This window comes from Peromyscus maniculatus, chromosome 12, assembly GCF_049852395.1.
Source record: "Peromyscus maniculatus bairdii isolate BWxNUB_F1_BW_parent chromosome 12, HU_Pman_BW_mat_3.1, whole genome shotgun sequence".
Lineage (NCBI taxonomy): Eukaryota > Metazoa > Chordata > Mammalia > Rodentia > Cricetidae > Peromyscus > Peromyscus maniculatus.
The window spans coordinates 2,802,918-2,830,766 of NC_134863.1; the positions used below are offsets into that span (position 1 = coordinate 2,802,918).

The 27,849-nt window shown below is 37.3% G+C and overlaps 1 protein-coding gene across 15 annotated transcripts in view; it reads right to left on the minus strand.

Annotated features, from left to right (window-relative positions):
- Dnm1l (dynamin 1 like) overlaps window positions 1-27,849 on the minus strand; it is a 57,081-nt gene that overhangs the window by 21,891 nt on the left and 7,341 nt on the right. For 6 of the 15 annotated variants that reach the window (XM_015986540.3, XM_006993020.4, XM_006993019.4 and 3 more), the window contains exons 2-6: window positions 12,198-12,345; window positions 7,115-7,161; window positions 6,701-6,772; window positions 4,473-4,559; window positions 2,501-2,663 (exon numbers count right to left, since the gene is read on the minus strand). In XM_015986540.3, coding sequence (XP_015842026.1) covers window positions 2,501-2,663; window positions 4,473-4,559; window positions 6,701-6,772; window positions 7,115-7,161; window positions 12,198-12,345 — 517 coding nt within the window. Of the gene's footprint in view, window positions 1-2,500; window positions 2,664-4,472; window positions 4,560-6,700; window positions 6,773-7,114; window positions 7,162-8,384; window positions 8,424-12,179; window positions 12,346-27,849 lie in introns of all 15 variants that reach the window. The other 9 variants (XM_006993021.4, XM_042258951.2, XM_006993024.4 and 6 more) reach the window with 2 other exon arrangements.

Below are 27,849 nucleotides of genomic sequence, written 5' to 3' on the forward strand. Positions count from 1 at the left end.
TACACAGCACCTCAAGGCATGACAGCTCCACCACCCCACATTACTCTTTTGCTAAACAACCAAACCTGTCCTCAGTCCTACTTCTGTAGTCTTTGATTCACCATGACACATCTGAGTGCTGTCCACACTCTAGTGGACATCAGCCGGTCACTGTTCAACAGTGCTGTTTATTATATAGGTGTACTAATCTGGCTGTTCATTCTTGATTTGAGAAATATTTGAGTTGTTTCTAGTTTGGGAGAACCATGAATAAACTTGACATAGATGTTTGTATACAAAGGGTTTTTTAATTCATTTACTCATGGGGGGTGGAAGGAGTGGAAGAGGCATGTGAGTACAACCACAAGTACAGAGGTCAGAGGACAACTTTCATGAGTTTGTTTCTTCTTTCACCAGGTGGGAGTGAAGGCTTCCAACTCAGATCATCAGATCTGGCAGCAAGAGCCTTCATGGGCTCAACCATCGCCTGCTAACCATTGCCTGCTAACTATCACCTTCTAAACCATCACCCGCTAACCATCGCCTGCTAACTATCACCTTCTAAACCATCGCCTGCTAACCATTGCCTGCTAACTATCACCTTCTAAACCATCACCCGCTAAGCCCCAGATTTCTGAAACGGGGTCTCTCTAAGTGGACACCAACCCAGGCTAACCATAGCCTCCTGGATGCTGGGGTTACAGTGAGCTAGCATGTCAGGCTCTAGAGGTTTTCATATGAAAATTTAACATGGGATTGTTGATTAAAAGTTGTTCCTCATAGTCAGGCAGTGGTGGCACATGCCTTTAATCCCAGCACTTGGGAGGCAGAGGTCAGCCTGGTCTACTTAACGAGTTCCAGGACAGCCAAGCTACACAAAGAAACCCTGTCTTGAAAAAACAAAGGCAAAAGAAAGAAAAATAAAGTTGTTCTCCTTTCCCACAGTAAATGCAGCACTCTACACTAATATATTCAACAATTCCAGCTGCTCTGCAGGTACAACTTTAAATAGGCATTTTTCAGCTATAAACATTTTCCTTTTGTTCCAAACCTACAAAACCACCACTTACAGTCTTCTTACATTGTGTTATCCCCATTAAGAAGTTGCTTCTAGGGCTGGAGAGATGGCTCAGAGGTTAAGAGCACTGACTGCTCTTCCAGAGGTCCTGAGTTCAATTCCCAGCAACCACATGGTGGCTCACAACCATCTATAACAGGATCTGAGGTCCTCTTCTGCTGGACAGGGATATATGCAGACAGAACATTGTCTACATAATACACAAATAAATCTTTGTGTGTGTGTGTGTGTATATATATATATATATATACATACACACACTTTAAAAGAAAAAAAAAAGAAGTTGCTTCTAAATTACACCTAATTGCTTTTGTGTGTATGTGCATGTGTATTTATGTGGAATCCATACATGAGACGTCTTCCTCAATTGCTTTCTATCCTATTATTCGCGACAGGGTCTCTCAACGAAACTGGAACTCCAGGGGGTCTTCCCTCCTCCCTTTGCCCCAGCACTGAGGTAACTAAGGGGTTCTGTCATGCTGACTTCGAGGGATTTAAACTTGTGTCTTTGTTCTTACACTGCAAGCACTTTTCCAACTGAGCCATTTCTCCAGCCCCACTTCTAAAATTTTATACTATATATTTTTTGATACTAATAAATGTATTTGATAGTAATATATACTAATTTTGGATACTAATATATATTTTAATATTGGATTATTTCCTTGTAATGTATTGCCAGTTTAGATCATCTACACATCAAATTCCAGGTCAGTCAGGACTACATAGTGAGACATTGTCTTAAAAAAAAAAAAAAAAAAATTACTAGATCAAATATATGCCCATCTTATTATTGCTTATTTTATTTATGTATTTATTAATTTATTTAGGGACAGGGCCTCATGTAGATCAAGCCAGCCCCAAACTCATTGTAGGTGAAAATGACCCTTTCCTGCCCTTACCTCCCACTAATTATGGAAATTTGATTAATACTTGCTAGCACTGGATACAGACTGAGAGAAGCCTCTGATAGCCTTAGTATCACCGTCATAATCTGGGTAAAGAATGCCTTATTAAAGAGATACCTTCCAAGACTCCCTCTAGACTGAGTGTCTACGTGCTTTTTATCTGCAGCAAGTAGATTCTGTAATTATTTCCTGTCTCATAATGATCTATACGATTATGAGTTATTTATTCTTAAATGTTGATTATTCAAACACTGAAATTTCATTTACACAAATAAACATTTTACAAAGTAATTTGATGTTAAAATTATTAGGTAGGTACAGCAAATATAGACCTTATGGAAAGTATTTTTGCCTACACTTTACAGCAATCAAGTAACTATTTTTCATCCTAATTTCTGTTTAAAATTATGAGAAAAGTAGGAAAGCACTTCAAGATCTGTATTAACTGGAGATATTCCTCTCAATAATATTCTTTTCTTGAGGACAGATTTACTATGGTAAGTCACACTTCATTAAAAAGAACATCAGTCCTTACCATCTGGATCCACCTCTCTGGAAATCTTGAGTGCCTCTGATGTCGCCATATCTGTATTGGCAGCAGTGACTGCAAGGATAATGGAGTTGGGATTACTGATGAACCGAAGGATGAGTTCTCTGATTTGAAGCTCAATATCCTTTGGCTGATCACCTACAGGTACCTAAACCAAACAAAGATGACCAATAATCAAAACCAACTCGGCTTTCACCACAGATTTAGTTTATAGAATACAAGTGTTTCTGTATTTTCAAATAGCTAAAGTAAATTAATAATGTGCTACAAAGGCATTTGTCAATCTGGTAATGTACAAAGCCTCAAAATGTAACTCTACCAAATATCAAAAATTCACTATTGCATAAATCATGTCAAGGACTGCTGAGTATCAACTGCATACAGATGACCATTCATTCATTATTTGCCAGATGAATTCATTCATTCATTTAATGTCTGGTGAGAGCATCTGGCACTCTTCTACATGGTGGGTTAAGTCTAGAAATAAAATCAAGAGATTCAATTCCTGCCATCCTAGAGCATCTGTCTTAGTAACAACAGGCAAACAATAAACAGACACAAGTGTGCCATCCAAGTGGCAGGCAGGGCTATCAAGAACACAGAGCAGAACAGGCTGGGCGATGATGCTTTTAAATTCTTGCTTTTCATGATGTTTTAAAACAGAATAAACAGGATCTACCTCAATTAGATAATGAAATTTAGGTGATCAAGCAGAAATTAAAGGCAAAAAGAAGTATATATAGATATGTGGGGAAAGAACATTCCATATTGAGTGAGCAATAAGGGAAAAAGCCCAGAACAAAAGAAACTAGAGAATAATACATAAACCAAGTACGGTGGCCTGTAATCCCAGGATGTGGAAGACTACGAGGATAAGAAGTTCAAGGTCATCCTCAGTTACATAGATAGTTAAAGGCCACCCTGAGATGGAGAAATAAAAAAACAGACTAACAAAGTGAAAGAATAATACAGGAATAGAGATTTCCAAGAACTTAAGCTTGTAACTATCACTACTCTCAGTAGAGAGAACTAGGAAGTCACTGAAGAGATTTCAAGCCAAGAAATGATAAAATCTAGTTTTCACTTTAATAGAACACTGTGATTACTTAAAAGTAAAAAACAGGGGGCTGGACAGATGGCTCAGTGGTTAAGAGTCTGTGCTCTTCCAGAGGAACCAGGTGCAATTCCCAGCACCTACACGGCAGCTCATAACTATCTGTAACTCCAGCTCCAGAGGATTTGACACCCTCACACAGATATATATACAGTCAAAACACCAATGCACATAAAAATAAACAAGTGAGACCTATTATATACCTTTAATTTATACTAATCCAAGTGAAATAACAATTGCTACCTTTGCCATGGATATACAAAGAGGTGATAGAATTCTGGATACATTATAAAAATAAGGAAAGCCCAGAGAGTCACCGAAAGGAGGGGAGACAGAAAGTAAAGAAATATCAAAAAGATTACGGTATGGTTTTGGCTGATCAATTAGTACAGTGTAATCGTTAATTATTAAGATAGGGAAGATAATAGAAGGATCAAATATAGCTAAAGGACAGATCAGAAATTTGGTATTAGACATAGCAAAGCTTTAATGCTAATTAAAACATTTGAATGTCAACATATTCAAACTCATGCACTTAAAGCTGTAAGATCTGATAATACTATCAATCTAATCAGACTGCGTTTTGTGTACCTAAAGAGGTCAAGAGATCAAAAAAAAAAAAAAAAAAGCCAGTGAGATTACAGATGAAATTCTAGACTATGATATCCTGGGAGCCAAGGTAAATAAAGCATTTTAAGGAGAAAAGAGGGTTCAACTATATAAAATGTTCTGATAATAACAGTAATTGCAAAATCAACTCATTATTTTCATATTAAATTAATATTAAAAAGAAAACAAAACACATCTCTTTAAATGAAAATGTGAGCAATAGATATTCCTTACCTTGGTCATTCCTGGTAAATCCACAAGTGTCAGATTGACAACATTGGGTGAGAAAACCTTAAGATGGATTGGTTCAGGGCTTACTCCCTAAAAACAAGTTTCAAATATATTACAATCAACATTGAATTTCAAGAATGAAATGCTAGAGTAAACTACATTCAATTACATAGACTTTAGATGCTTTAAAATACTTATTAAATTATGGTTCCTAAAATTTTTCAGTAATAAAGCTTAATGAAACACATAAATGAGAAAGGCAGTCAATCATGTAAATAAGGATTATAACCCTATTCAACCACATACCATTAATATATAAAATTTCTTCTCCCTATATGATTTCACTTTCTTTTCCATATGCATGTGCCATTTTAAAAAAAAGGGCTTAACAAATTATGTACTTAATAAAAGAACAATGCATTTTTCATTTACCCAAAATGATGATGTTCCTGAGCTGAGAGAGTAACAGGTAAGAATTTGGTCCCAGATATTTGAACAGCAAGTGGCAAAAGTGTACACACAGAGTAAGAGTTTGCTCAGGCAATGCACCTCAATTTTCAGACCTCTGAGACAAAAAGCTACTCCTGACATAATCTAATCCTCTCTAGTTATATTCCTGTCGTAATTCAGGTTCAACCTGGTGTAGGGAATTTAAGAAATGTGGCAACAGTACTAATTCCACGGTACCAGCTTAGAGTTTGACAATGAGCAAAACTGTTACTCAAAGAGGCAAATATTTTCAACAGGCACATAAAACAGCTGCAAAGGCCGGGTGGTGATAGCACACGCCTTTAATCCCAGCACTCGGGAGGCAGAGCCAGGCGGATCTCTGTGAGTTCCAGGCCAGTCTGGTCTACAGAGTGAGTTCCAAGACAGGCACCAAAACTACACAGAGAAACCATGTCTTGAAAAAAAAAAAAAAAAAAAAACCCAAAAAACCAAAATCAACAACCCCCCCAAAAAATCCAAAAACAACAACAAAACAAACAGTAACAAAAACAAAAAACAAAAAAGCTGCAAAAATGCCTTTCTGTCAGGAAATAATTTCTATATCACAGGACCTGGCAACAAATATATACTGAATATTAATGCTGGCTCAGGATCACTTGTGAGGTTTAAAGTTCCTCCAGATAACACAGAATAGCAATTTAAACAAAAGTAATTTAAAAAAGGGCACAAAAAGGATTTAAATGAGACTGATTTTGACGTTAAAAGTATCTTAGACTACTTGATTTAAATGCTCACACTTAGAGAGTAAATATTTTCCTGTAATCAAGTACTATGTAATTAAGACCACAAAATATAAGTGAAATGTCTTCTATGTATAAAAGTTTTTAGGTGTGTATGTGTATGCACACATGTGCACACGCAGGTTTGTGTCTGATAATCTGTGTTAACTGTCAACTTGTCAGAAACTAGAATCACCTGGGAAAAGGGCATGCCTGTAGGAGATTGTCTTTATCACTCTTGAATTGGAAAGACTCATCTGAATTGTGAGTGGTACCTCAGCTATATAAGCGGAAAAAGACAATTAAAAATTAGTATGTATTCATGCACTCAATGATCTCTTCTGACTCTGAACATCATGTGGCCAGCTGCTTCAAAAAGCAAGTGTTTGCTGTGTGACTTCCCTGTCACGGTGGACTGTAACCCTGTCCCTTCAGTTGCCTTTGTTGGGGTATTTATCACAGCAACAGAAGAGAAACTACAACAGTGTGTGCTGCTGGAGATCTAACCCAGGACTCCCACCAAACAAACCGTCTATCACTGAGCTATGTCCCTAGCTCATGGTGTTTAGAAAACTATTTCCCCGAACTCATATCCTTCTGCCTCTACCTCCCCAATCCTGGGAATTCAGAAATAAACTACAACTTACACCAAAAGACAATTATTTAGCTAAGTTTTTATATTTGTGGAGTACTCCGTTTTTAAAAAAAAGATTAAGATTATGAATTTATAAACCAAGCCCGGCAACACACAGGACTGTAATTCCCAGCTACTCAGGAAGTGAAACAGGTGGATCCCAAGCTCAAGACTAGCCTGGGTAATTTAATCAGACACTGTCTTTAAGATAATAGCTCAGTGGTAGAGCACTTACCTAGCATGACCATCAGTACTGGAGAGAGGGAAGATTATGACTTTGCAATGTGCTCGTATATTATTATATACAGAAAATGTTCAGCAATATATTTACTTTTGTTTAAGTCTTCTAGGTTTTAAACAGTGCCTACCTTATTATTTCCTGAAATTCTTTCAGTTTCATTTTCAATTTCTTGTCGAATTTCATCAAAATCTGTGTAAAGCTAAAAATTGTTGAAACAAAAAGAACCATATTCTAAGTAAGATCAGAATTCTTAAGGAGTGGAGGCAACATTTAAAGAATATATATGGATTTACTACAGAAGATTAGTTCACAACTTCCCATCTATACATACATTTTTCTAAGGTTTGTTTCAAAGTTGCCTGATCTCACAACACTCAAAAATCTCCAAATCAGAATGGATCAAGTCGTATTAAACCACTGAGGCTAGAAATGTTAGAGACAAGTTTTATTTTACAGCAAACAAGAAAAACAATGCCAGTAAGAAACTATATTCCCTACTATCCTTACATAATGTTATTTCTTTATATTCTTGAATAATTACCTTGTTTTTGGTGTGAAGAAATTTACCCCATTCTTCTGCTTCAACTCCTAGAGAAAGAAAAACTCATTTCTTAGAGACTAGAAAGTTAGGAATTAAAACAATAACACAGTGAACTGCTTTTGACTGACTAAAATTAACAAGTGTCTCAACTTTAAGACTGCTAAATACACATTCACGTTTTTAAAGTACAGCATAGACTACAAAGGCAGAACTAACTTCAAGTAGAGCTGCCTTCAAGTCCTACCAGCATTTGAAATCTAGTTATGACAAATAAATTGTTCATTCCCTATTTGTTTGGGATTACGATAACTGATAATTTCTTTAAACATCTCATATATGAAAGCAATTTAACCAACAAAAACTTTTAAAGAACCATAGGAAGAAAAATTAAGAATTCCACTGAATAATGCAAAAACAAATTATATATAACAAATGTGTACATAACATTCAAATTTAAAATATGCATGCAATATGTGAATGAAACAGCTAATTTTCCCATTTGAAAAAACTCATTGTCTTTTAACTGGTTTTCTGTTGGCTACACATTAAGCTCTCAGTGACAGGGTACTTGCAGTGCACACCGCCAAAGTGATTTCTCCCAAGGCCAAGTTGATGTTTTCTCATGGAATTGTAGAACAGAAATGAATGAAATGAATAAAAATAGAAATAATGTATGTACTGTAAGGACCTGACATCCTGCTAGTTTCTAGTTATAATCTGCTCCTCTTGACATCTTACCCAAGCACAGCTATTGTTTTCATCAAATTCAGAAGCTTAAAATATCTTAGCAATTTAAACTTTTTAATGCATAAGAGTCACCTGAAATAAAAATAAGATAGTCTCATGAACATTTATTTAGTACAAAGTCTATCGTTCTTTGTTGGAATAAAGGTACATAAAACCAGATCCTACTTGAAGCTTAGGACCTTCTTGCAAGCAGCATCTCTGAAGGACCAGATTAATCGAGGTGACACAACTCACTGAGGCAGTACCACATACCACAGGGGTATTTTTAATTTAATTGGCCATATAAAGCTTTCACTATTTTTACAATTATGTTTTTGTAAAAATTAAAGTAAATTCTCCACCAAAAAAGCTTGCATGGTAATGCAATGCCAAAACACTAACGAGAACCTCTAACACCTGCAGTCAATGTGGACAGGCAAATAAAAATAGAAGGAAAACAGATGCACACAGCCTGTAAGGGTACATAAGCACACATGCAGGCATTCTAGAAAAGAAGAGCTAAAAACAAATGGATACAGGAAACCTTTAGAAAGGTGTCTTGAGTTTTTCCATGTAGCAGGGTCTGTAGTTAAAGAGAAATAGCACAAAGTAATTTTAATGCTTATCCCTAAAACTTTAAACTTTAAAAAAAAAAACCCTTAAATGTGTAGAAACATGATTATATTTCAAATGCACATAAGCATTTAATTATTTAAAACTTATTAGAATTGTAGGAACAAATATATTTCTATGTACTATAAGTAAAGCATATTGTGTGTAATGCCTTGACCTTTTAAGGATTTTAGTAAACAAATTTTCATTATAATTCTTTTACTACTGTTGCTAATTCTAAATGTATTAAAATTATTTTACTCTCAAAAAGTTTGCCTGAGCTATTTGAAAGCCTACTGTGGGAAAAGATAAAGTGTCTGGTTTAAAAGAGCCCAGGAAATATGATAAGCACATCCTTTGAAACCTTCAGAATTAGTAAGCAAATGCAATTAGCTTATTTGCTAAAAATGACCATTTATAAGAGTATTTTCTTTGCATTTAGCAAAATACCACAAACATTAAGTCTTCAAATTCATGAACTCAATCCAACAGGAATCTACTGCCACAATCCTTTCACTTCTGTTAATTACATTCATTACACACAAAGTATTTTAGCCAGTTTTCACAGACCTCAGGTTAAAATTACTGTTTCATTTTACAATGCAATGCTCTTAACACATCAATAACTGGGACTCTCTTATGTGTAAAACCTCAAGGAGCTTTTATAGCTTTTATGCCCAATATGAAAATGACTTTTTTTTTATGCAAGGAATTTGTTTCTGTGTCTAAACGGAAAAAATAACACTGACTCCTGGAGGCAACCTGAACAGAAAAACAGTAAGCGTGTAACTTGGGCTGGTGGGAACAGTGGCACTGTACCATTCATGGATCTAAACTAATAAAAAGGAAATAAATAAAAGTGAATTTGTAAGATAAACTTAAAATAAAATTAGCCAGTCAGTGGTGGTGTACGCCTTTAATCCCAGCACTTGGGAGGCAGTGCCAGGAGGATCTCTGTGAGTTCGAGGCCAGCCTGGTCTACAGAGTACCAAAACTACACTGAGAAACTCTGTCTTGAAAAAAACAATAAATAAATAAATAAAATAAAAAGAACCATATACAAAAAGGTTTTGGGTTTGTTTTTAACTTTTTGGTGGCTTTTTTGTGATGCTTTTTTCAAATCCATTTTTTCTCACTGTTCATGTTTTTTAAATCCAAACTGTGTGTTAATCTGCTTCATTAGCTCTTAATTTCTACAAGGTCAGAATGATTTGGTAAGCCTAAATGGCTTATCCAAAGGAGAAAGTGGTTTTGATAAGAAGGTAAGGATAGCCAGCAAGGTGGCTCAGGAGATAAAGGCGCCTGCTGCCAAGCCTAATTTCCGGAGTTCGATCCCCAGGACCCACATAGTGGAAGGAGATAAGCAATTCCCCAAGTTGTCCTCTGACTGGGGCACACTTGCAATATCACACACATACCACATCCACACACATATTCACACATAAATAGAAATAAATGGTTAAGAAGAACTTTTTAAAAAGGAAACCAAAGAATTATGGTAGGATAAGAATAAATTGAATACTCAAATTTGTATTTCTTTTGTACTCAGAAGTAGCTGAGCTATCACTTCAAGGAAGTGGGAACATAGTATATATTTTTCTTTACATGTAAGGAAACACATATATGTAACAGGGACTAAGCTCCAGAGTAATATATGTGCAGATAAAAATGTGCAGTTTTATTGGCCTGCCCCCACATCAACAAAACATGCTGGGTATATGAGCAAGGTGATACCAAGGAACTGACATGTCTAATTCCTTTCTTAACAGGCAAAACTTACTTAAGGAAATATCACATCTGCAAATAGTCTCTGATAGAGAAACTGCCCTTTCAAAATAGCCGAGGAGGGGGAAAAAAAAGACAATCTAAAGCCATATAATTTCTGTTTTTTTTTTTTTTGTTTTTTGTTTTTTTTTTTTTTGGTTTTTCGAGACAGGGTTTCTCTGCATAGCTTTGCGCCTTTCCTGCAGCTCACTTGGTAGCCCAGGCTGGCCTCGAACTCACAGAGATCCGCCTGGCTCTGCCTCCCGAGTGCTGGGATTAAAGGCGTGCGCCACCACCGCCCGGCTTAAAGCCATATAATTTCTGAGTCTTGGTTCAAGGTATTAAGTAATGTGCTTGATGGAACTGGTGAGGATGAAATTCCAAAAATTTTATTCTAGATATTTGAAGCTAAAACACAGGTTTGTCAAGAATGATTAAATTCAGGGTTCAAACTTTAAATAATCTGGGCATAGTCATGCATGGTCTGTCATCCAAGAAACTGGGAGGCAGAGGTAAGAAGATCACTAACAATAAGGGTTATGTAGCAAAACTTTGTCTCAAAATAAAACAAAAAGAACTTCAATAATAAACATTAAAATATAAAATAATTACTAGTATATCAAGAAGATGCCTAGCAACTACAAGTTTCCTATTTAGCTGACAGTCAATTGTAAAATACACTTACTAATATCTACAAGCTCATTAACTTTCTCCAGTTATTTTGGAGTCCCTGTTTTAAAGTCATAGCAGATGCTCATGACAGGTTTTTCCCCCTACTTTAAAATAAAATTAGAGTCATCACCACCAATATCTTCTATGATAAATGAAGGGGAGAAAATCAGATATAACTACCACCCCACCTCAGGGCAGAAGATAAACAATGAAACTACAATGAGAACAAATCTCTCCAAAATAGCACTCTGTACAAACACTATCTGAAAGGAAGAGCAAGTCTATAAAATGCTAGAACTCAAGTCTAAGTCAGACCCTGAACTGAATAGGATCACTACTGTCAAACATTTCAAATCTCACTAATATGATTAATATAGGATGTATGTATGTATGACAACTTAAAATCTCTTAATAGAGAGCATTTCTTAAAATAACCTTAATTTTTTAAGATCCAGCTATATACAACCACGAATATAATCATATTCTGGTCTTACTATTCATATACTCTATTAAAAAAAAAAGTCAGAGCCAGGCGGTGGTGGCACACGCCTTTCATGCCAGAACTTGGGAGGCAGAGACATGTGAATCTGAGTTCGAGGCCAGCCTAGTCTACAGAGGGAGTTCCAGTGCAGCCAGGGCTACACAAAGAAACCCTGTCTCGAAAAACAAAACAAAGCAAACAAAAACCCCAACAAACCCCTTAGTTTAGGTAATATAAACAGAATATGGCAAAGTACAAATAGTATATATTATAGAGGTGAACTTTAATATAAGAAGAATAAAAATTAGTAATCTCTTCCTACAGCTGGACATGGCAGCACATATTTGTAATCTAGGAATTTAAGATGCAGATGAAGGAGGATCACAAGTTTGAGGTCATTCTTAGATATATGGTGATTCTGAAATCAATTTGGACTACCCTGTCTCACAAAACCAAAAAATCTCTCTATAAGTAATAGCTTTTCTCTTAGACTAAAGAAAGTATAATCAAAATTAGTGAGCACATAAGCCTAGAAAAGGGCAAGCAAAAGAGGAACTGTTTTTTTAACTTTAAGTAATTGATTTCTATTTAATGACAAAACTGTCAGAATTTTCAAAATGGACTATCCCCAACAACTTTATTCAGCATTTCAAATCAATAAAAATTGTTTTATGTTGATTTAATACTACTCCATAGGATTTCTGATTTTGCTATAGCCACTATTTCCCAATTCACTAATCAGCTTTTTACTTTGAAACTCATATCTTAAAAATGTACAAAAGAGGAATGACATTTTAAAATAATCCTTATTCCAGTTCTGAAATTTACCATTTTCTTCTCCTGTTGTTTTTCGTTTATCCTCTGGTGACACATGGACCAGCTGCAGAATGAGAGGTCTCCGGGTGACCACACCAGTCCCTCTGGGAAGAAGGTCCCTCCCCACAAGGCTTTCCAGTACCGAGCTCTTTCCACTGCTCTGAGAACAGAACACACAAGAGTAAAATAAATGACCGCTCTAAACAGACTCCACTAACAATGCAACACACACACAAGTCAAACAATTCAAAGTCACAGAAAATAAAAGCCCACACTTAAAATTAAAATACATAAAAAGTCCCTTGCTCCAAATTATTCTACTTTTAACACCTTCTTAACTAAATCTTTTTTTTTTTTTCCTTTTTGCCTGTCCTGGCTCTCTGTAGACCAGGCTGGCCTCGAACTCTCAGAGATTCGCCTGGCTCTGCCTCCCGAGTGCTGGGATTAAAGGCGCTGGACCAAATCTTAAAGCCTATATGCTGTAGGTACCAATAATAGTTATTTCACTTTAAATGAGGCAATTTAAACTATATTTTTAATGTAGTGAACAGGAATTAAATTCTCTGGTTTGTTTTTGTCAATTTGTCATAAGTCCAGAGTTGTCTGGGAAGAGGAACTTTAAAGGAGAAAATACTTCAATCTGATTGGCTATAGGTGAGTCTGTAGGGCATTTTCTTGATTAATTATTGATGGGGAGGGTAAATCTCCCCGGGAACAGTGTCACCTATAGGCAGGTGGTCCCAGGTTTCGGCACCAACAATGTAAGTAAATTTGTTGCAACAACTCTGGGGAAAGGTGTCCTGACTACCTGGGGAGTCAGGTAACACCTTGAGCTGTTTAAGGCAGATCTGATGACTGGAACTGCAAGGAGACAGTTCAGCCCTGGAGGGCAAGGTATCCGGGACACCTCAAGCTGTTCAGTATAGCTCTGATGGCTAGAACTGCAAAGAAGCAGCCCAACCCTGGAAGGGAAATTTTTCTGACTTCTCGGGAAAGTCAGACCTGGAACTGCTTCAGCAGGGAAGGGTATCCTGACTCTTCAGGAAAGTCAGGGTATACTTGGTGTGATGGGGGATGGTCTCCCTGTAGGATATAGCAATCCTGCTCCTCTCCTGGAGAGCTGCTACAGCTGAGCTCAGCCTCCACTTTAAGGGGGCTTCCTTGCAGAGCTCTGCTTCTCCGGCCTAAGATGCTGCTTCTTTTGCTTAACTCTGCAAAAGGGGAAACCCTTGCAGAAAGGTAGCAATCTTCTCCAGCTCTGGAGAAAAGTGTTACTTTTTCAGCTCTCTCTTGCTCTGTCCACTGAGGGACATCTCAGCAAAGATCTTCTGTTCATCTCCTCCTTGTTCTGCTCTTTCAGCTCTCCCTTGTCATGTCCACTGAGGGACGTCTCAGCAAGGATCTTCTCTACGCCAGTGAATGAAGATCTTCACACCCAAAACTCTTTTGAGAAAGAGATTTATTTGGGAAGGAGGAGTCCAGGAGAGTAGCTGCCTGTACCAGGGTGGAGAGAGCAGCCTTTTTGTAACTGACCAAGCAGGGTGGTTTACATAGGATGTCTTGGGGGTAGAGTCAACCAGAGGTTGACTTGGGGCCTAGGGTTCTACTGTCCTGCTCTGTGATTGGTTGGTTTCACAAGTCAGTTGGCCAGGGGCAGAGATGGCTCTGATCTGACTGAGCCAAACTGTGTTTCTTTCTGCCCTGATCTAAGCCATCTTTCCCTAGTTCTGGGCTCCAGGGTCAGGGTGGGTTTCTTTAGCCAGCCCCTTTTCCCTACAGTATCCCCACTTGTTGAGTGGGTCTTAAGTTCAATTACAGAGCCATTGGTTACCACCAAGATATGTGTGTCGCTACTGAACCTATAGAGTTATCTTGTTATGCTGGTCATTGATATGGTTCACAGGCATCACAACTAGGTAGAACTGTTAGTTGCCCCTCTCCTCTGAAAAATTGTATTGGAGCCTTCTGGTACCATGAAAACTATGCCTTAGGGAGACAGTATTCAAATCAGTTTCAGGTCAGCAGTTCTGGGGCCCTGTTCCTGAAGTACATGGTCTCTTCAGCAATAGAGATTTACTTTCCACCTCTATGAGTGGGTAACCAAAGACAACAGCAATAGGCTGTATGTTTTTGGAGACTCAGAAAGCCCTAGCCAACAACTGAAAAGAGGATTTCTCATATCTGGTATTGGAGTTAGTGTGTGTGTGTGTGTGGGGGGGGTTGTTAGGTGGTCTCTGGTTCTTGGAGGGAGTGTCATCAGCACAGATGAGAAGAAGTTCATTAAAAATGTGTATATAGTTATACACTGATTTGTTATAGGGTTTTAAATTTTTATTCTTAGATAAATAGTGAATAGCATGATTCCTTGTGGCTTTTTCAGATATCCATATTGTTATTTTACCTTGCTCCTCCTGTATTAATAACTTCCCTCCATTCCCTATTTTCCCATCTCCACCATCAGATCACTTATATACCATTATTCCCTTTTTACCTTCCTCCCACTTTCTTCTACATTTATGTACTTCTCCCTCCCTTTCCCATATCCCTATCAGATCACTTGTATGCTTTATGAGACATCCTTATTGTTATTTTACCTTCTTCCTACCATCTTCTGTATTTACCTCCCTCCTCCTACCTCCCCCTTTTCCCATTTCCATGATCAGAATACTTGTACCCTGATAGTCCCCTCTCTATTGTTCTCCAATCCCACTACTGCAGCAATGGTACTGTTTTACTTTCCTAGTTTCTGTAGTAACTACAAGCTATGTTACTAATATCTGAAGATTTCACGCTAGCCTCTGAAGAGAGAGAACGTGTAGCATTTGTATTTCTTGGTCTGGGGAATAACCAATAAAAAAAATTTACCTCAATAAAAAAAAGTGTACGTACACACACACACACACACACACACACACACACACACACACACACTTGATCCATTTACCTGCCAAGTTTATGATGTCATTTTTCTTTCCATAGTGTATATGTACCACATTTTCATTATCCATCCCTCAGTTGTACAATATTTAGATTGTTTTCATTTCCTAGCTACTGTGAATAAAGAGGCAATAAACATGGCTGAACCAGTATCTGTGGAGTACAATGTCAAGTCTACTGGGCACATGCCAAGGAGTGGTATAGCTGGATCATATGGTAGGTTTTAGATTTTGAGAATTCTCCAAACTGATTTCCACCGTGGCAATACCAGTTTGCAATCGCACCAACAGTGAATGAGGGCCCCTCAATCCTTGTACCCACTTCAGTAACTGTTCTTGGTTGTTCCAGTGATCTTAGCCGTTCTCATTAGGGTAAGATGATATCTAAAAGTTGTTTTGATTTTCATTTCTCTAATAACTAGGGACAATGAACTTTTTTTGAAATATTTCTTAGCCATTCTTTTTCCTTCTTTTGAGAACTCTCTATTCAGGTCCCAGGCTCAGTTTTTGAATGGGTAATTTGACTTTTGTAGATGTAACCAATCGTCTTATTAAAAGAAGAAACACAGAGCCAATGTAAAAGAGAAAGCCGAGAGGTCAGAGCTCAGAGATAAAATCTTACCTCCTGCAGTGCTCCTAACTTCCCCGAGAGAGAGCTTCTTCCTGTTTGTCTGTCTTTAAATAGTCTTTCTGTTCTGCCTTCTCATTGGTTGTAAACCCAACCACATGACTGCCTTGTCACTGCCTGTAAGTACCGCCCTCCAGGTCTTAAAGGCGTATGTCTCCAATACTGGCTGTATCCCTGAACACACAGAAATCTACCAAGCTCTTCTAACCACCACGCTCTTGCTATGGCTCTAATAGCTCTGACCCCAGGGCAACTTTATTTATTAACATAAAATTAAAATCACATTTCAGTACAAATAAAATATCACCATATGTCTTTTGTTTGTTTGTCTCATTTCTTGGATTTTATTGACTTTTTTTTCTTGAGTTATTTATATAGTCTGGATATTAATCCTGTCAGATTATACAGCTGGCAAAAATTCTCTTGATTCTGTGGGCTTTCTCTTCACCCACTTGACTGTTTCTTTAGCTGTGCAGCAGCTTTTTAGTTTCATGAGTTCCCACTTGTCAATTGTTGGCCTTAATTCCTGGGCACATGGAGTCCCATTCAGGAAGTCCTTTCCTGTACCTATATTATGTAGGGTGCTGCCTATGTTTTCTTCTACCAGTTTCAGTGTTTTAGGTTCCAAGTTTAGGTCTTTGGTCCATGTGAAGTTAATTTTGGTTAATTAGATATGGGTCTAATTTCATTTTTTTGCATGTGGACTACAGTTTTCCCAGCACCATATTTTGAAGATGTTTTCATCTTTCCAGCATATGTTGTTGGCGTCTCTGTCAAATATTAAGTGGCTGAAGTTATGTAGGCTCATGTGTGGGTCTTTAAATTTTGTTCCACTGGTGTACATGTCTAGTTTTGTGCCAATACCACATTGTTTTTACTACTATGGCTCTGTAATATATGTTAAGATCTGGAATCCCTCCAACATTGTGGTGTTTTGTTGTTTGTTTGGTTTTTTTGTTTTGTTTGCTCAGGATTGCTTTAGCTATCTTGGATCTTTGGTGGTTCCATATGAATTTTAAGATAGTTTTATCTATTTCTGCTAAGAATGTGATGAATATTTTGACTGGGATTACACTGAATCTGTAAATAGCTTTTGGTAGAATGGTCACTTTTACAATGTTAATTCTACTAACCCATTGAGTATAGGGTATCTTTCCATTTTCTAGTGTCTTTATTTCTTCAGTGGTTTAATGTTTTCATTATAGAGGCCCTTTACCTTCTTGGTTGGATTTATTCTTTGAGGCTATTGTGTTCATGATCTCTTTCTTGGTATGTTTGTTGTTGGTATACAGAAAAGCTATTAATGTTGATTTTGTATCCTGCCATGTTGCTGAATTTGTTTATGGCAAACTAGAAGTTTTCTGGCAGAATTTTTGAGATCTCTAATCTATAGTATCAAGTCATCTGCAAATAGGGATACTTTGACTTTTTCCTTTCCCTACCTGTATCCCTTTAATTTCTTTCTCTTGCTTTATTGTTCAGCTAGTATTTGGGGCACAGTATTGAAAAGGAGTGGACATAGTAGATATCCTTGTTTTGTTCCTGACTTTGTGGGATTGCTCCAAACTATTCTCCATTTAGGAAGATGTTGGCTGTAGGTTTTTTATGTGTAGCTTCTATTGTGCTCCCTCTAGCCTTACATTCTCTAGGGCTTTTATTATGAAGGCATGTTGATTTTCTCAAAAGCTATTTCTGCATCTTTTGAAGGTGATCATATGATTTTTGTCTATTAGTCCATGTATATGATTTATTACCTTTCTTGACTTGTAAAGGTTCACTACCCCTGCATTTCAGGGATAAAGCTAATTTGGTCAGGTGCATAGTCTTTTTTATCTGTATCCCATTTCAAATTATTTTATTATGTATTTCTAGTATATGTTCCTCAGGAATTTTGGCCTGCAGTTTTCTTTTATTGTTGAATCTTTATGTGGTTTGGGTATTAGAGTGATACCAGCTTTGTAGAAGGAATTTGGGAGTTCTTCTGTTTCTTTGTTTTGAATAGTTTAAGAAATAAACTATTGGCTGTAGATCATTTTTGAAAGTCTAGTAGAATTCTACTATGAATCCATCTGGCCCTGGGGGAAAAAAAAGCTGGGAAGCTTTTCATTACTATTTCAATCTCTTCATTTGTTATGGGCTGTTGACTTCTTAGTTTAATTTTGGTGGATTCAATGAATCTAGAAAAATCAACCCTTTCATTTAGATTTCCCAGCTTCATGGAGTACAGGTTTTTAAAATATTTCCATAGAAAATTCTGAGTTTCTTTGGTGTCTGTTATAATGTTTTCCTGTACATTTCTAACTCAACAAATTTGAGTCATTTCTTTCTTTCTTTCTTTTGGTTAGTTGGGCTAAGGGTTAGTCAATTTTGTTCATCTTCACAAAGAACCAGCTCTTAGTTTCATTGAGTCTTTGTACAGCTTTATTTGTTTCAATGTCATTGACTTCAGCTCTGAATTTTTTTCATTATTTCTTGCTTTTGAATGGGTTTAGTTTGTTCTTGTTTTTCTAATTTATTGAGTTGTATCGTTAAGCCATTTATTTGTGCTCCTGTTGTGGAATATTAATTTAAGATGTGTTACATTTGTTTACGCTGTGGAACATTTGTTTTAATGAAGCAAAGATGTGTTGCATTCTTTTATGTTGCATTTGTTTAACTCTGTGAAGCTATGTTACTTTGCCTAAGACATCTGACTGGTCTAATAAAAAGCTGAATGGCCAACAGCCAGGCAAGAGAAAGGATAGGTGGGGTTGGCAGACAGAATAAAAAGGAGGAGAAATATGACAAGAAAAGATTGAGGAGCAAAACAGGAGAAGGAAATCAGGGGCCAGCCACCCACCTACACAAACAAGACATGGACTAAGAAGTAAAGAAAGGTATACAGAAATAGAGAAAGTTAAAAGCCCAGAGGCAAAAGATAGACAAGATAATTTAAGAAAAGCTGGCTAGAAATAAGCCAAGCTAAGGCCGGGCATTCATAAAAAAGAATAAACTTCCTTGTGTGTATTTATTTGAAAGCTGGGTAGTGGGCTCCCTAGAAACAAAGAGCAAAGAGCCAAAAGAGCTTAAAAAAAAGTGCTCCTTCTGGTTCTTTTTAATGAGGCACTTAGAGCTATATACTTTCCGAATAGAGCTGCTTTCAGTTTGTCACAGGGTTATTGTTGTGTTGTTTTCATTTTCATTTAGTTCTAGGAAGAATTTTATTTCTTTCTTGATTTTTATCTTTGACTCAATCATCATTTAGGTATCAGAATCTGAATGAATCTCTATGAATCTGAATATTTACTAGAGTTTTTTTTTCCCCTGTAAACTTTAAGGTTTGTTTGTTTATTTGTTTGTTTTTGTTGTTGTTGTTTTTTTGAGACAGAGTTTCTCTATGTAGTTTTGGTGTCTGTCCTGGATCTCACGCTGTAGACCAGGCTGGCCTCGAACTCACAGAAATCCTCCTGGCTCTGCCTCCCAAGTGCTGGGGGGGGGTTAAAGGCGTGAGTCACCATCACCCGGCAACTTTAAGTTTTACTGCACTGTGTTGAGATAGGACACAAAGAGTGCTTTCAAACTTTTAAAATTTATATTTATTTGTTTTGGTCTAAAATAGAGTAGTCTATTTTACAAAAGTTTCTATGTGCTTCTGAGTAGAATGTATACTCTTTGGTGTTTGGATAGAATATTATGTAGATGTCTGTAAAGTCCATTTGATGTATGATGTCAATTAATGCTCATATTTCTGCCTATTTTTTATCCAGATGATCTGTCTACAGGAGAAAGTGGGGTCCTGAAGTCATCTACTATAAATGGATTGATGTTAATCTATGTCTTTAAGTCCAGTAATAGATTTTTATTTTAATTTTTTTAGTTTCTCAAGAAAGTGTTTCTCCGTGCTTCTCTGTGGCTGTCCTGGAACTTGCTTAAGTAGACCAGTTTGGCCTTTAACTCATGGAGATCCACCTGCCTCTGTCTTCTGAAAGCTGGGATTAAAGGTGCGTGCCCATCACCGCCTGGTCCAATAGTAGATTTCTAATAAAACCGGGCATCCCTGCGTTTGATGCATATATCTTTAAAATAATAATGTCTTCTTGGTTAACTGTTCCCTTGGTTAGAATGAGGTGTCCCTCTTTATCTCTTCGGATTAGTTCTAGTTTAAAGTCTCTTGTTTTATTTTAGCATATAGTTACAGTACAGCATGAAGGGAAGTTCAGGGAGGAACTGAAGCCGAGGCCATGTAGAAACACTGCTTACTGGCTTGCCTCCATGGTTTACTCAGCCAGCTTTCTTATACCACCCAGGATCACCTGCCCAGGGATGTCACCAGTGCCAATGAGTTGGGCCCTCCTACATCAAACATTAATTAAGAAAATGTCCTACAGACTTTTCCAGAGGCCAATCTTAGGGAGGTATTTTCTCAATCCCTCTTCCCCTAGGTTTATGTTAAGTTGACAAAAAACAAAACAAAACAAAACAACAACAACAAAAAAAAAACCCCAAGACCCCAGCACATTATTATTTAAGTTGATGCAATTTGTATGGGTGTACACAGACTTCAATAACTTATTAGCTTACTAGACCTACTTCACTTAAAATGTTACATTTATAGAGTATACAGATTTTGAGTACTATCTGGCTGTATAAATAAGATGGAGCAAACTTACAGTTTGTTATGAACTTTGCTACTTCAATACAGGGACACTAATAAGTTAGCTTAAATTTTCATGCCTTCTGGCTCAAGGGGTTTCTGAATTTTTCAAATGTGAATGTTTTATGCTTATTGGTTTATAATAAAACTCTTTATTCATATCAATGTTTCACTTTTTTTGTTTGACTAGGCTCCAAATTTTTACTTTGAAATTTACAATGCTACAAAAAAGCTCTACGAATATTCTTCACATACTTTAACACAGATTCAGTATTCATTACATTTTGACATTTGCACTGTACACACATTTTCCTCTAGCTGTCCTATGTGAGTTAATCACAGGTATCATGGCATTGCAGATGACCCAACAAGCATATGGCAGGCAGAAAAACAATCAGCAAAGAGTGAGAATAAAAACTTGGTTCAGCCCTATTTAGTTGGTCTGGATCAAATTTGAAAAGTCTGATGCCAGATGGTTTTATTGTCAACATATTTAAATACAGTACATGTTGGAAAAAAGTTTCCAGGCAACAATCATTCCAATTGCAGGTGCACAATAAAATGTAAGGCATGATTTAAAAGAAACTTGCTGTAGGATGGTCTGTATGTCAAATGTGTTGCTCTGATTGGTCAATAAATAAAACATTGATTGGCCAGTAGCCAGGCAGGAAGTACAGGCGGGACTAACAGAGAGGAGAATTGAGAGAACTAGAAGGAGACACTGCCAGCCGCCGCCATAACAAGCAGCATGTGAAGATGCCGGTAAGCCACAAGCCACGTGGCAAGGTATAGATTTATAGAAATGGGTTAATTTAAGATGTAAGAACTAGATAGCTAGAAGCCTGAGCCATTAGGCCAAATAGTTTAAATAATATAAGCGTCTGTGTATTTATTTTATAAGTGGGCTGTTAGACTGCCAGGGCTTGGCGGCACCTGGGGAGAAAACTCTCCAGCTACAGAAACTCCTTTGCAAAGTACATGTGACCATGAAGACAGGTTCTATAGCTTAAAGGCCAAGTATCCAGTATGGTCTCTGACCTAGATAGCCTGAAAGAAATGGAGGAATTTCTAGATTGGTCCAAACCACCAAAGTAAAACAGAGATCAACTACCTAAACAGACCCATAACAAATGAGACAAAATGGTAAAACAAACAAACAACAAAAACCAAACATCTACGCCTAGATGAATTCTACCAGACTTTTAAAGATTTATAGCCAGGTGGCGGTGGTGGTGGTGGCGGCGGCGGCGGCGGCGGCAGCAGTGGCACACACCTTTAATCCCAGCATTTGGGAGGCAGAAGCAGGTGGATCTCTGTGTGTTCGAGGCCAGCCTGGTCTACAGAGCAAGTTCCAGGACAGGAACCAAAGCTACACTGAGAAACTCTGTCCTGAAAAAAAATTATTAAAAATGTTAAATTAAAAAATATTAAATATTTATTAAAATATTAAAAATTATTAAAGAAAAAAAGACTCCATAATGAAGCCAGTATCACTCTAATACCAAAACCTGGTAAAGACACAACAAAGAAAAAAAAAAACTACAGGTCAATATTCCTGATGAACATCAATTCAGAAATTTTGAATACAATACTGGCAAGTCAAATACAAGCATACATCAAAAAACCGTCCAATATGACCAAGATGGCTTTTATCCAGGAGATGCAGAGAAAGTTCAACACATCCAAGTCAATAATAATTTAATAAATGAACCTAAAGACAAAAATCACATGATCATCTCAATAGATGCAGAAAGGGCTTTGACAAAATCTAATATGCCCTCATGACCAAAGTCCTAGAGAAAGACTGGTCATACTTAGCATAATAAAGGCTAGAGATGACAAACCCATAGCCAACATTTATCCTAAATGGGGGGAAAAAAATCAGTAATAAGACAGTGTTATCCACTATTCCCACTCCTTTTCAATACACTTCTTAAAACACCAACTGGTGCAATAAGGCAAGGGAAAGAAATTAAAAATTATCCCTATCTGCAGATGATATACTATACACGAGAGACAAAAATTCCTCCAGAAATTTTAGAAAGTGACAGGATACAGAATCAACTTACAAAAATCAATCACTTGTCTACACACCACCAACAAATACCCTATGAAAACATAGACATATCCCCATTCACAATAGCCTCAAAGAAAAAATATCTAAGCAATAACCAAGTAAAAAAGACCTATACAATGAAAACTTTAAACCTCTAAAGAAACTGAAGACACATCCCATGCTCATACTAGATAATTCACAAAGAATATTGTAAAAAAGATCATTATGCAAAAATAGAGATTCAATGCAATCCCAATCAAAATCCTCATCTTCATTTTCATAGAAATAGAAAGAAAAAAATTGTAAAATATATATGGAACAACACAATACCCTAGATAGCCAAAGCAATCCTGAGCAAAATTTCTAGAGAGATGATCATTCTAGATTACAAGATATATTATAGAGCTAGAGTAATACAAACAGTATGGTAATGGCACAAAACAGACATGTAGACCAACAAAAAAAAAAACAGACATGAGGACATGTAACTATAGCTATCTTCTGATATTTGACAAAGATGCCAAAAACATACACTGCAGAAAAGACAGCATCTTCAAGAAATGGTGCTGAGAAAACTGGTGTTCACATGTAGAAAAATGATTTGAGGTTCAAATCTATCATCACCTTGCACAAAAACTAATTTGAAATGGATCGAAGACCTAAATCTGAAATCTGAAACGCTGAAACTGCTAGAAGAAAATATGAGCAGTGCCCTACAAGACCTAGGCATTAAAAAAAGAGTTTCTGAATAAGACTCCATTTGCCCAAGAATTAAGACCAGAAATTGACAAATGAGACCTCATAAAACTGAAAAGCTTCTCTACAGCAAAAGAAACAATTGTGTGAAGAGAAAACCCACAGAATGGGAGAGAATCTTGGTAGGTATACATCTGAAGGAGGCTTAATATCCACAAAATATAAATAACTAAATAAATAGTAAAAAAAAAAAAGCCTCATTAAAAATTGGACAACAAAGCCGGGCAGTGGTGGCACATGCCTTTGGTCCCAGCACTCAGGAGGCAGAGGCAGGTGGATCTCTGAGTTCGTGGCCAGTCTGGTCTTCAAAGTGAGTTCCAAGACAGCCAGGGCACACAGAGAAACCCTTTCTCAAATAAAGCAAAAAAAAGACAAACCAAAACAAAACAAAAACGAACAAAACCCCCCAAAACAAGGACAAGAGATCGAATATGCAGTAAATGCCAAGGAGTGTTACAGCTGGGTGGGACATATAGAAGATTTGCTTTTAGCTCTTTGTAAGTTCTCCAAACTGAGTTTCACCAGTCTGCAATCCCACCAACAGTGAATGAGGGTTCCCATTTCCCCACATCCTCTCCAGCCTTTGTTGTTTTGTTGATTTTAGGTATTCTGACTGGGGTCAGATGAAACCTCAAAATTAACTTAATTCACATTTTCCTAATCTTAAGGATGATGAACATTTTTTTGAAATATTTCTTAGTCACTTTGATTTACGGTTTGAAGGTAAATGGGTAGATCTAGAATATACTATACTGAGGTAAACCATACCCAAAAAGAAAAACACACTATGTTCTCTCTCATTTATGGTTTCCTAGCTCCAGCTCTTCAGATTTGAGTATGTAATCTGGAGTAACCATAGAAACCAAGAAAGTAAAAAAGGTAACATGGTTTGAGGTGGGGGAGGGTACAGAGGAGAATAGCAGGGTACAAGTGATATGAAGGGGGAATGAGAAAAACGTGGGAGGTGTTAATTGGAGAGAAAGGTAGGAGGTCAATACCGAGGAAGGAGGAGGGACAAACAACATTAAGGATGTCTGGAAAAGCCATAAAGAATCATATTATTATTTATTTACCTAAAATACATATAAGTGTACATATATACATAAAATTATGCTACTTGGGTTGACAATGCCACCCCAAGAGCCACAGACTACCTAATAAACAGCCCAGTACCAGCCATGAGGAACCCCCTTTTTAGTTGCCAGTCAGGGGAATCCAAGAGACTTCTAAAACAATATAAACTATTTTTGTTGCCCTTGGTGGACTCCCAGAGGACTAACTTGCGTAGAACAGGAAGGTGCTATTCAAGTTTCCCAGGGAAGGAAGCATCCAAAAGTCCTACCCATACATGATGCTATGAACTACAATGACGAGAGGCAAGATATCCCTGAGGGTGAGTTAGTGGCACACATACCTTGGCAGTTACCAAAAGCTAATTTTACTGAAGAACCACTCAACAAGAAGGAAATCATGCCTGGTACTGGAGACCTGCCCAATTACTTGGGGCTACCAAGGTCATGGATCTTATAGGAGAACCTATTATCACTACTTGACTCAACTAGCATAATTCCTAACTTCATTAAAAAAAATATTTATTCTTGTGCCCACAGATAAGTGTAAATCTTCATCCCTCATCAAAGAAACTTCTCTTTGCAACATACCAAGACATTACAGAAAACCACAAAATGCAGAACAATTGATTGTGGGGTGCCCACCCCCAAGGGACACATCTACAACACAACTCCTAAACCTAAGCCTCAGGAAGCACCACAGAAGAGGGGGGTAGAAAGACTGTAAAAGGCAGATAACCAGAACATCTGCTATGAGATTCTGTCTCTAAGAAATGACAGGAGAGCTAAACCCATGATAGGTCCACATTATGAATGCCTAAATAAGACCTGAACAAGTACAACACCAACAGACATGCTAACATGGAATGTGGAGACCCACAGAGGTTTTCTAGTGAGATCTGAGCTTGCTTTACCTGGCAGGGCTGTATAGGGGAATGATTGGACCACAGGTGTGGTTGCCAGGTATTTGGAAGGGTCTGCACTTGGCTGTGTGGCATGCTTTGATCTAGCAAGGGGAAGGTCTTTTGCCCCGCCCCTTGGCACTGTTATAAAAAGCCCCTTTGAAGAAACAGAAGGGGCCAGTGGATTTTGATCCAGGCGCTCCCGAAGGCCTCCCACAGATGGTGCCCTTAACAGGGACATAGGTTCAGGGACCTCCACAATGAATGGGGGAAATCTCACAGGGTCCCACCCCTAGATAAAGAACTACACAAGCAACCAAGGACTGCTGAGAGTGGGACGGTCTTCCTCAGGACTGAGCCCCTAACTGGTTATCTTCTGAAATTATATACATACAAGCAACACTAGATGGACTAAGCACATTGTATTTACGTGTGTGTGTGTGTGTGTGTGTGTGTGTGTGTGTGTGTGTGTGTGTGTGTGAACAATAACAATTTAGAAAGAGGCCATAAATTTGAAAGGTGGGAGAAATGGGAGAGGTTGGAGGGGGTAAAGGAAAGGGAGAAAATGACAATTATATTTTAACTTCAAAAAAATAAAAGCCAGGTGGTGGTGGCACACGCCTTTAATCTCAGCACTTGGAAGGCAGAGGCAGGTGGAGCTCTTTGAGTTTGAGGCCAGCGTGGTCTACAGAGTGAGTTCCAAGACAGCTGACAGCTAGGGCTATACAGAGAAACTTTGTCCCTAAACAAAACAAAACAAAGAAACAGTGTATCTCAGGGGTACTTACCTAGAATGCAAAAACACCTGTGTTTTATAAGTCCCCCCAAAATGTCCTCATTTCCCTCAAAATGTATAGCCATTTTAATCAGTAGTAACTGATAACATTTATTGAACATAGCACATAACAATTACCATTTTACATGACTAACATCATCTGATTTGAGTACATTTATAAAACTGCTATTAGGTCTCATTTTGTCAACTAAATTTTTTAAAACAGCAGCCAAACAAAGGGTACACACTTGTGATCTCAGTACTTAGGTGGCCAAGGCAAAAGGATTGAAAGTTCTAAGCTAGGATAGGTCCCAAAGTGAGATTACCACTCCCATCTCCCCCAAAATTAAATAAAAATTATGAACATATTTAGATAACAAAACACAACTGAATCATAACCAAAGTGTTCATCTTTTCTGCTTTTTTATACAGATGCAGAAACAAAATATTTCACTGCCCTAATTACACTATAAAAAAAGAGGAAACACATAAATGGTTATGAACGCTGTGCATTACAACTAGTAACAAAGGGAGCAGTAGTACTCTAGACCCATTAAGGCAGGCATTATTTTACATCCATGGAGTTTTTGGTTTTCTTTTCCTTTTTCTTTTTCTTTTGTTTTATTGATTATTTGATTTATTGATTGTTTCTTTTGAAGGAGTCCAGTCAACTATCCACCAATTTTTAAGCACAATTAACTCATTTCTTGTTAATGTATATGTCAACACATGCAAATCAAACAAAACATGCCTACGAGTTTCTGTTCCTTCTTTTCTTCTCTACACTTGAAATTGTAAATAAAATCAGCTTCTTCAAGAACTGGCCACATTGTTTTCTGCTAGTGACTTAAAACTATGCTCATACCTTTTCCGGAAAGTCTGTAGGATAGCTATCATAGAGAAGTTCTAAAACAACCAAGTTACAGCTGTTATGCTCTGAAAATAGAACTTACTGAAACTCTTCCATTTCCACCTCCAAAGCTGATTTTGCATTTAGGTTATTACCTGTGTGCCAGATCTCACAGTCATTCTGTAGCTTCTTTAAAATTATACTGTAATGAAATTTACTGTGCCTTCAATTCAATTCTTAGATATGCTCTTTCACTGAAAATGTGATAACAGTTTCAGTTCTTTTCACCAATAACTAACACCAGTTCATCCATGACACATTAACCAAGGCCGAGTCAGTCACTTTTTAATGGAGATGAGTCTCACTATGTAGTCCTGGCTAGCCCTGAACTCATTGATTCTCCTGCTGCTGCCTCCCGAGTGTTGGGATCAAAGGCATGTGCCACCATGCCAATTCATTCAACTTTTTAATTCACAAGTTTATATTTTTCATTACATACAACAGACTCTTAAACTCCTGCTTTTAATGTAACTGATAACAATCCATTTCTTTAATTTTTCATTTTACTTAGAGGTACTTTAGAAGTACTTTCCTTAATATTTACTTTGCTTAAATATTTCTCATAGACTTCTTAGAAATATTCTTATCAATTTACCAGTTAAACTGACATGCTTTTTTCCTTACAGCTATACCACTCTACCTAAGAACAAAATATAACCCGTGGCATTAACATACTCTTTTTACACTGAATAACTAATGCACACATAGCTCAAAATATTAAACACGTCAACTCCCATAGTCCAGGCTTTCTATGATGTTATACTCCTAACAGTTATTAAATAATTTTTATTGACTATGGAATTCTGGATCATAAGAAATTCAGATATCTGATAAGGCCAAATTTATATCTACAAACCTGCCCCCCTCCATAGAGCTAGAGGCATAACTCACATTTAAACTCTGCATTTGGCATGTTTCAAGTCCTGGGTTCAAGCCTCAAGGTCTCACTACAAGAATACAGCCCCACCCTACTTTTCCAGAAAAGCATAATACAGCCA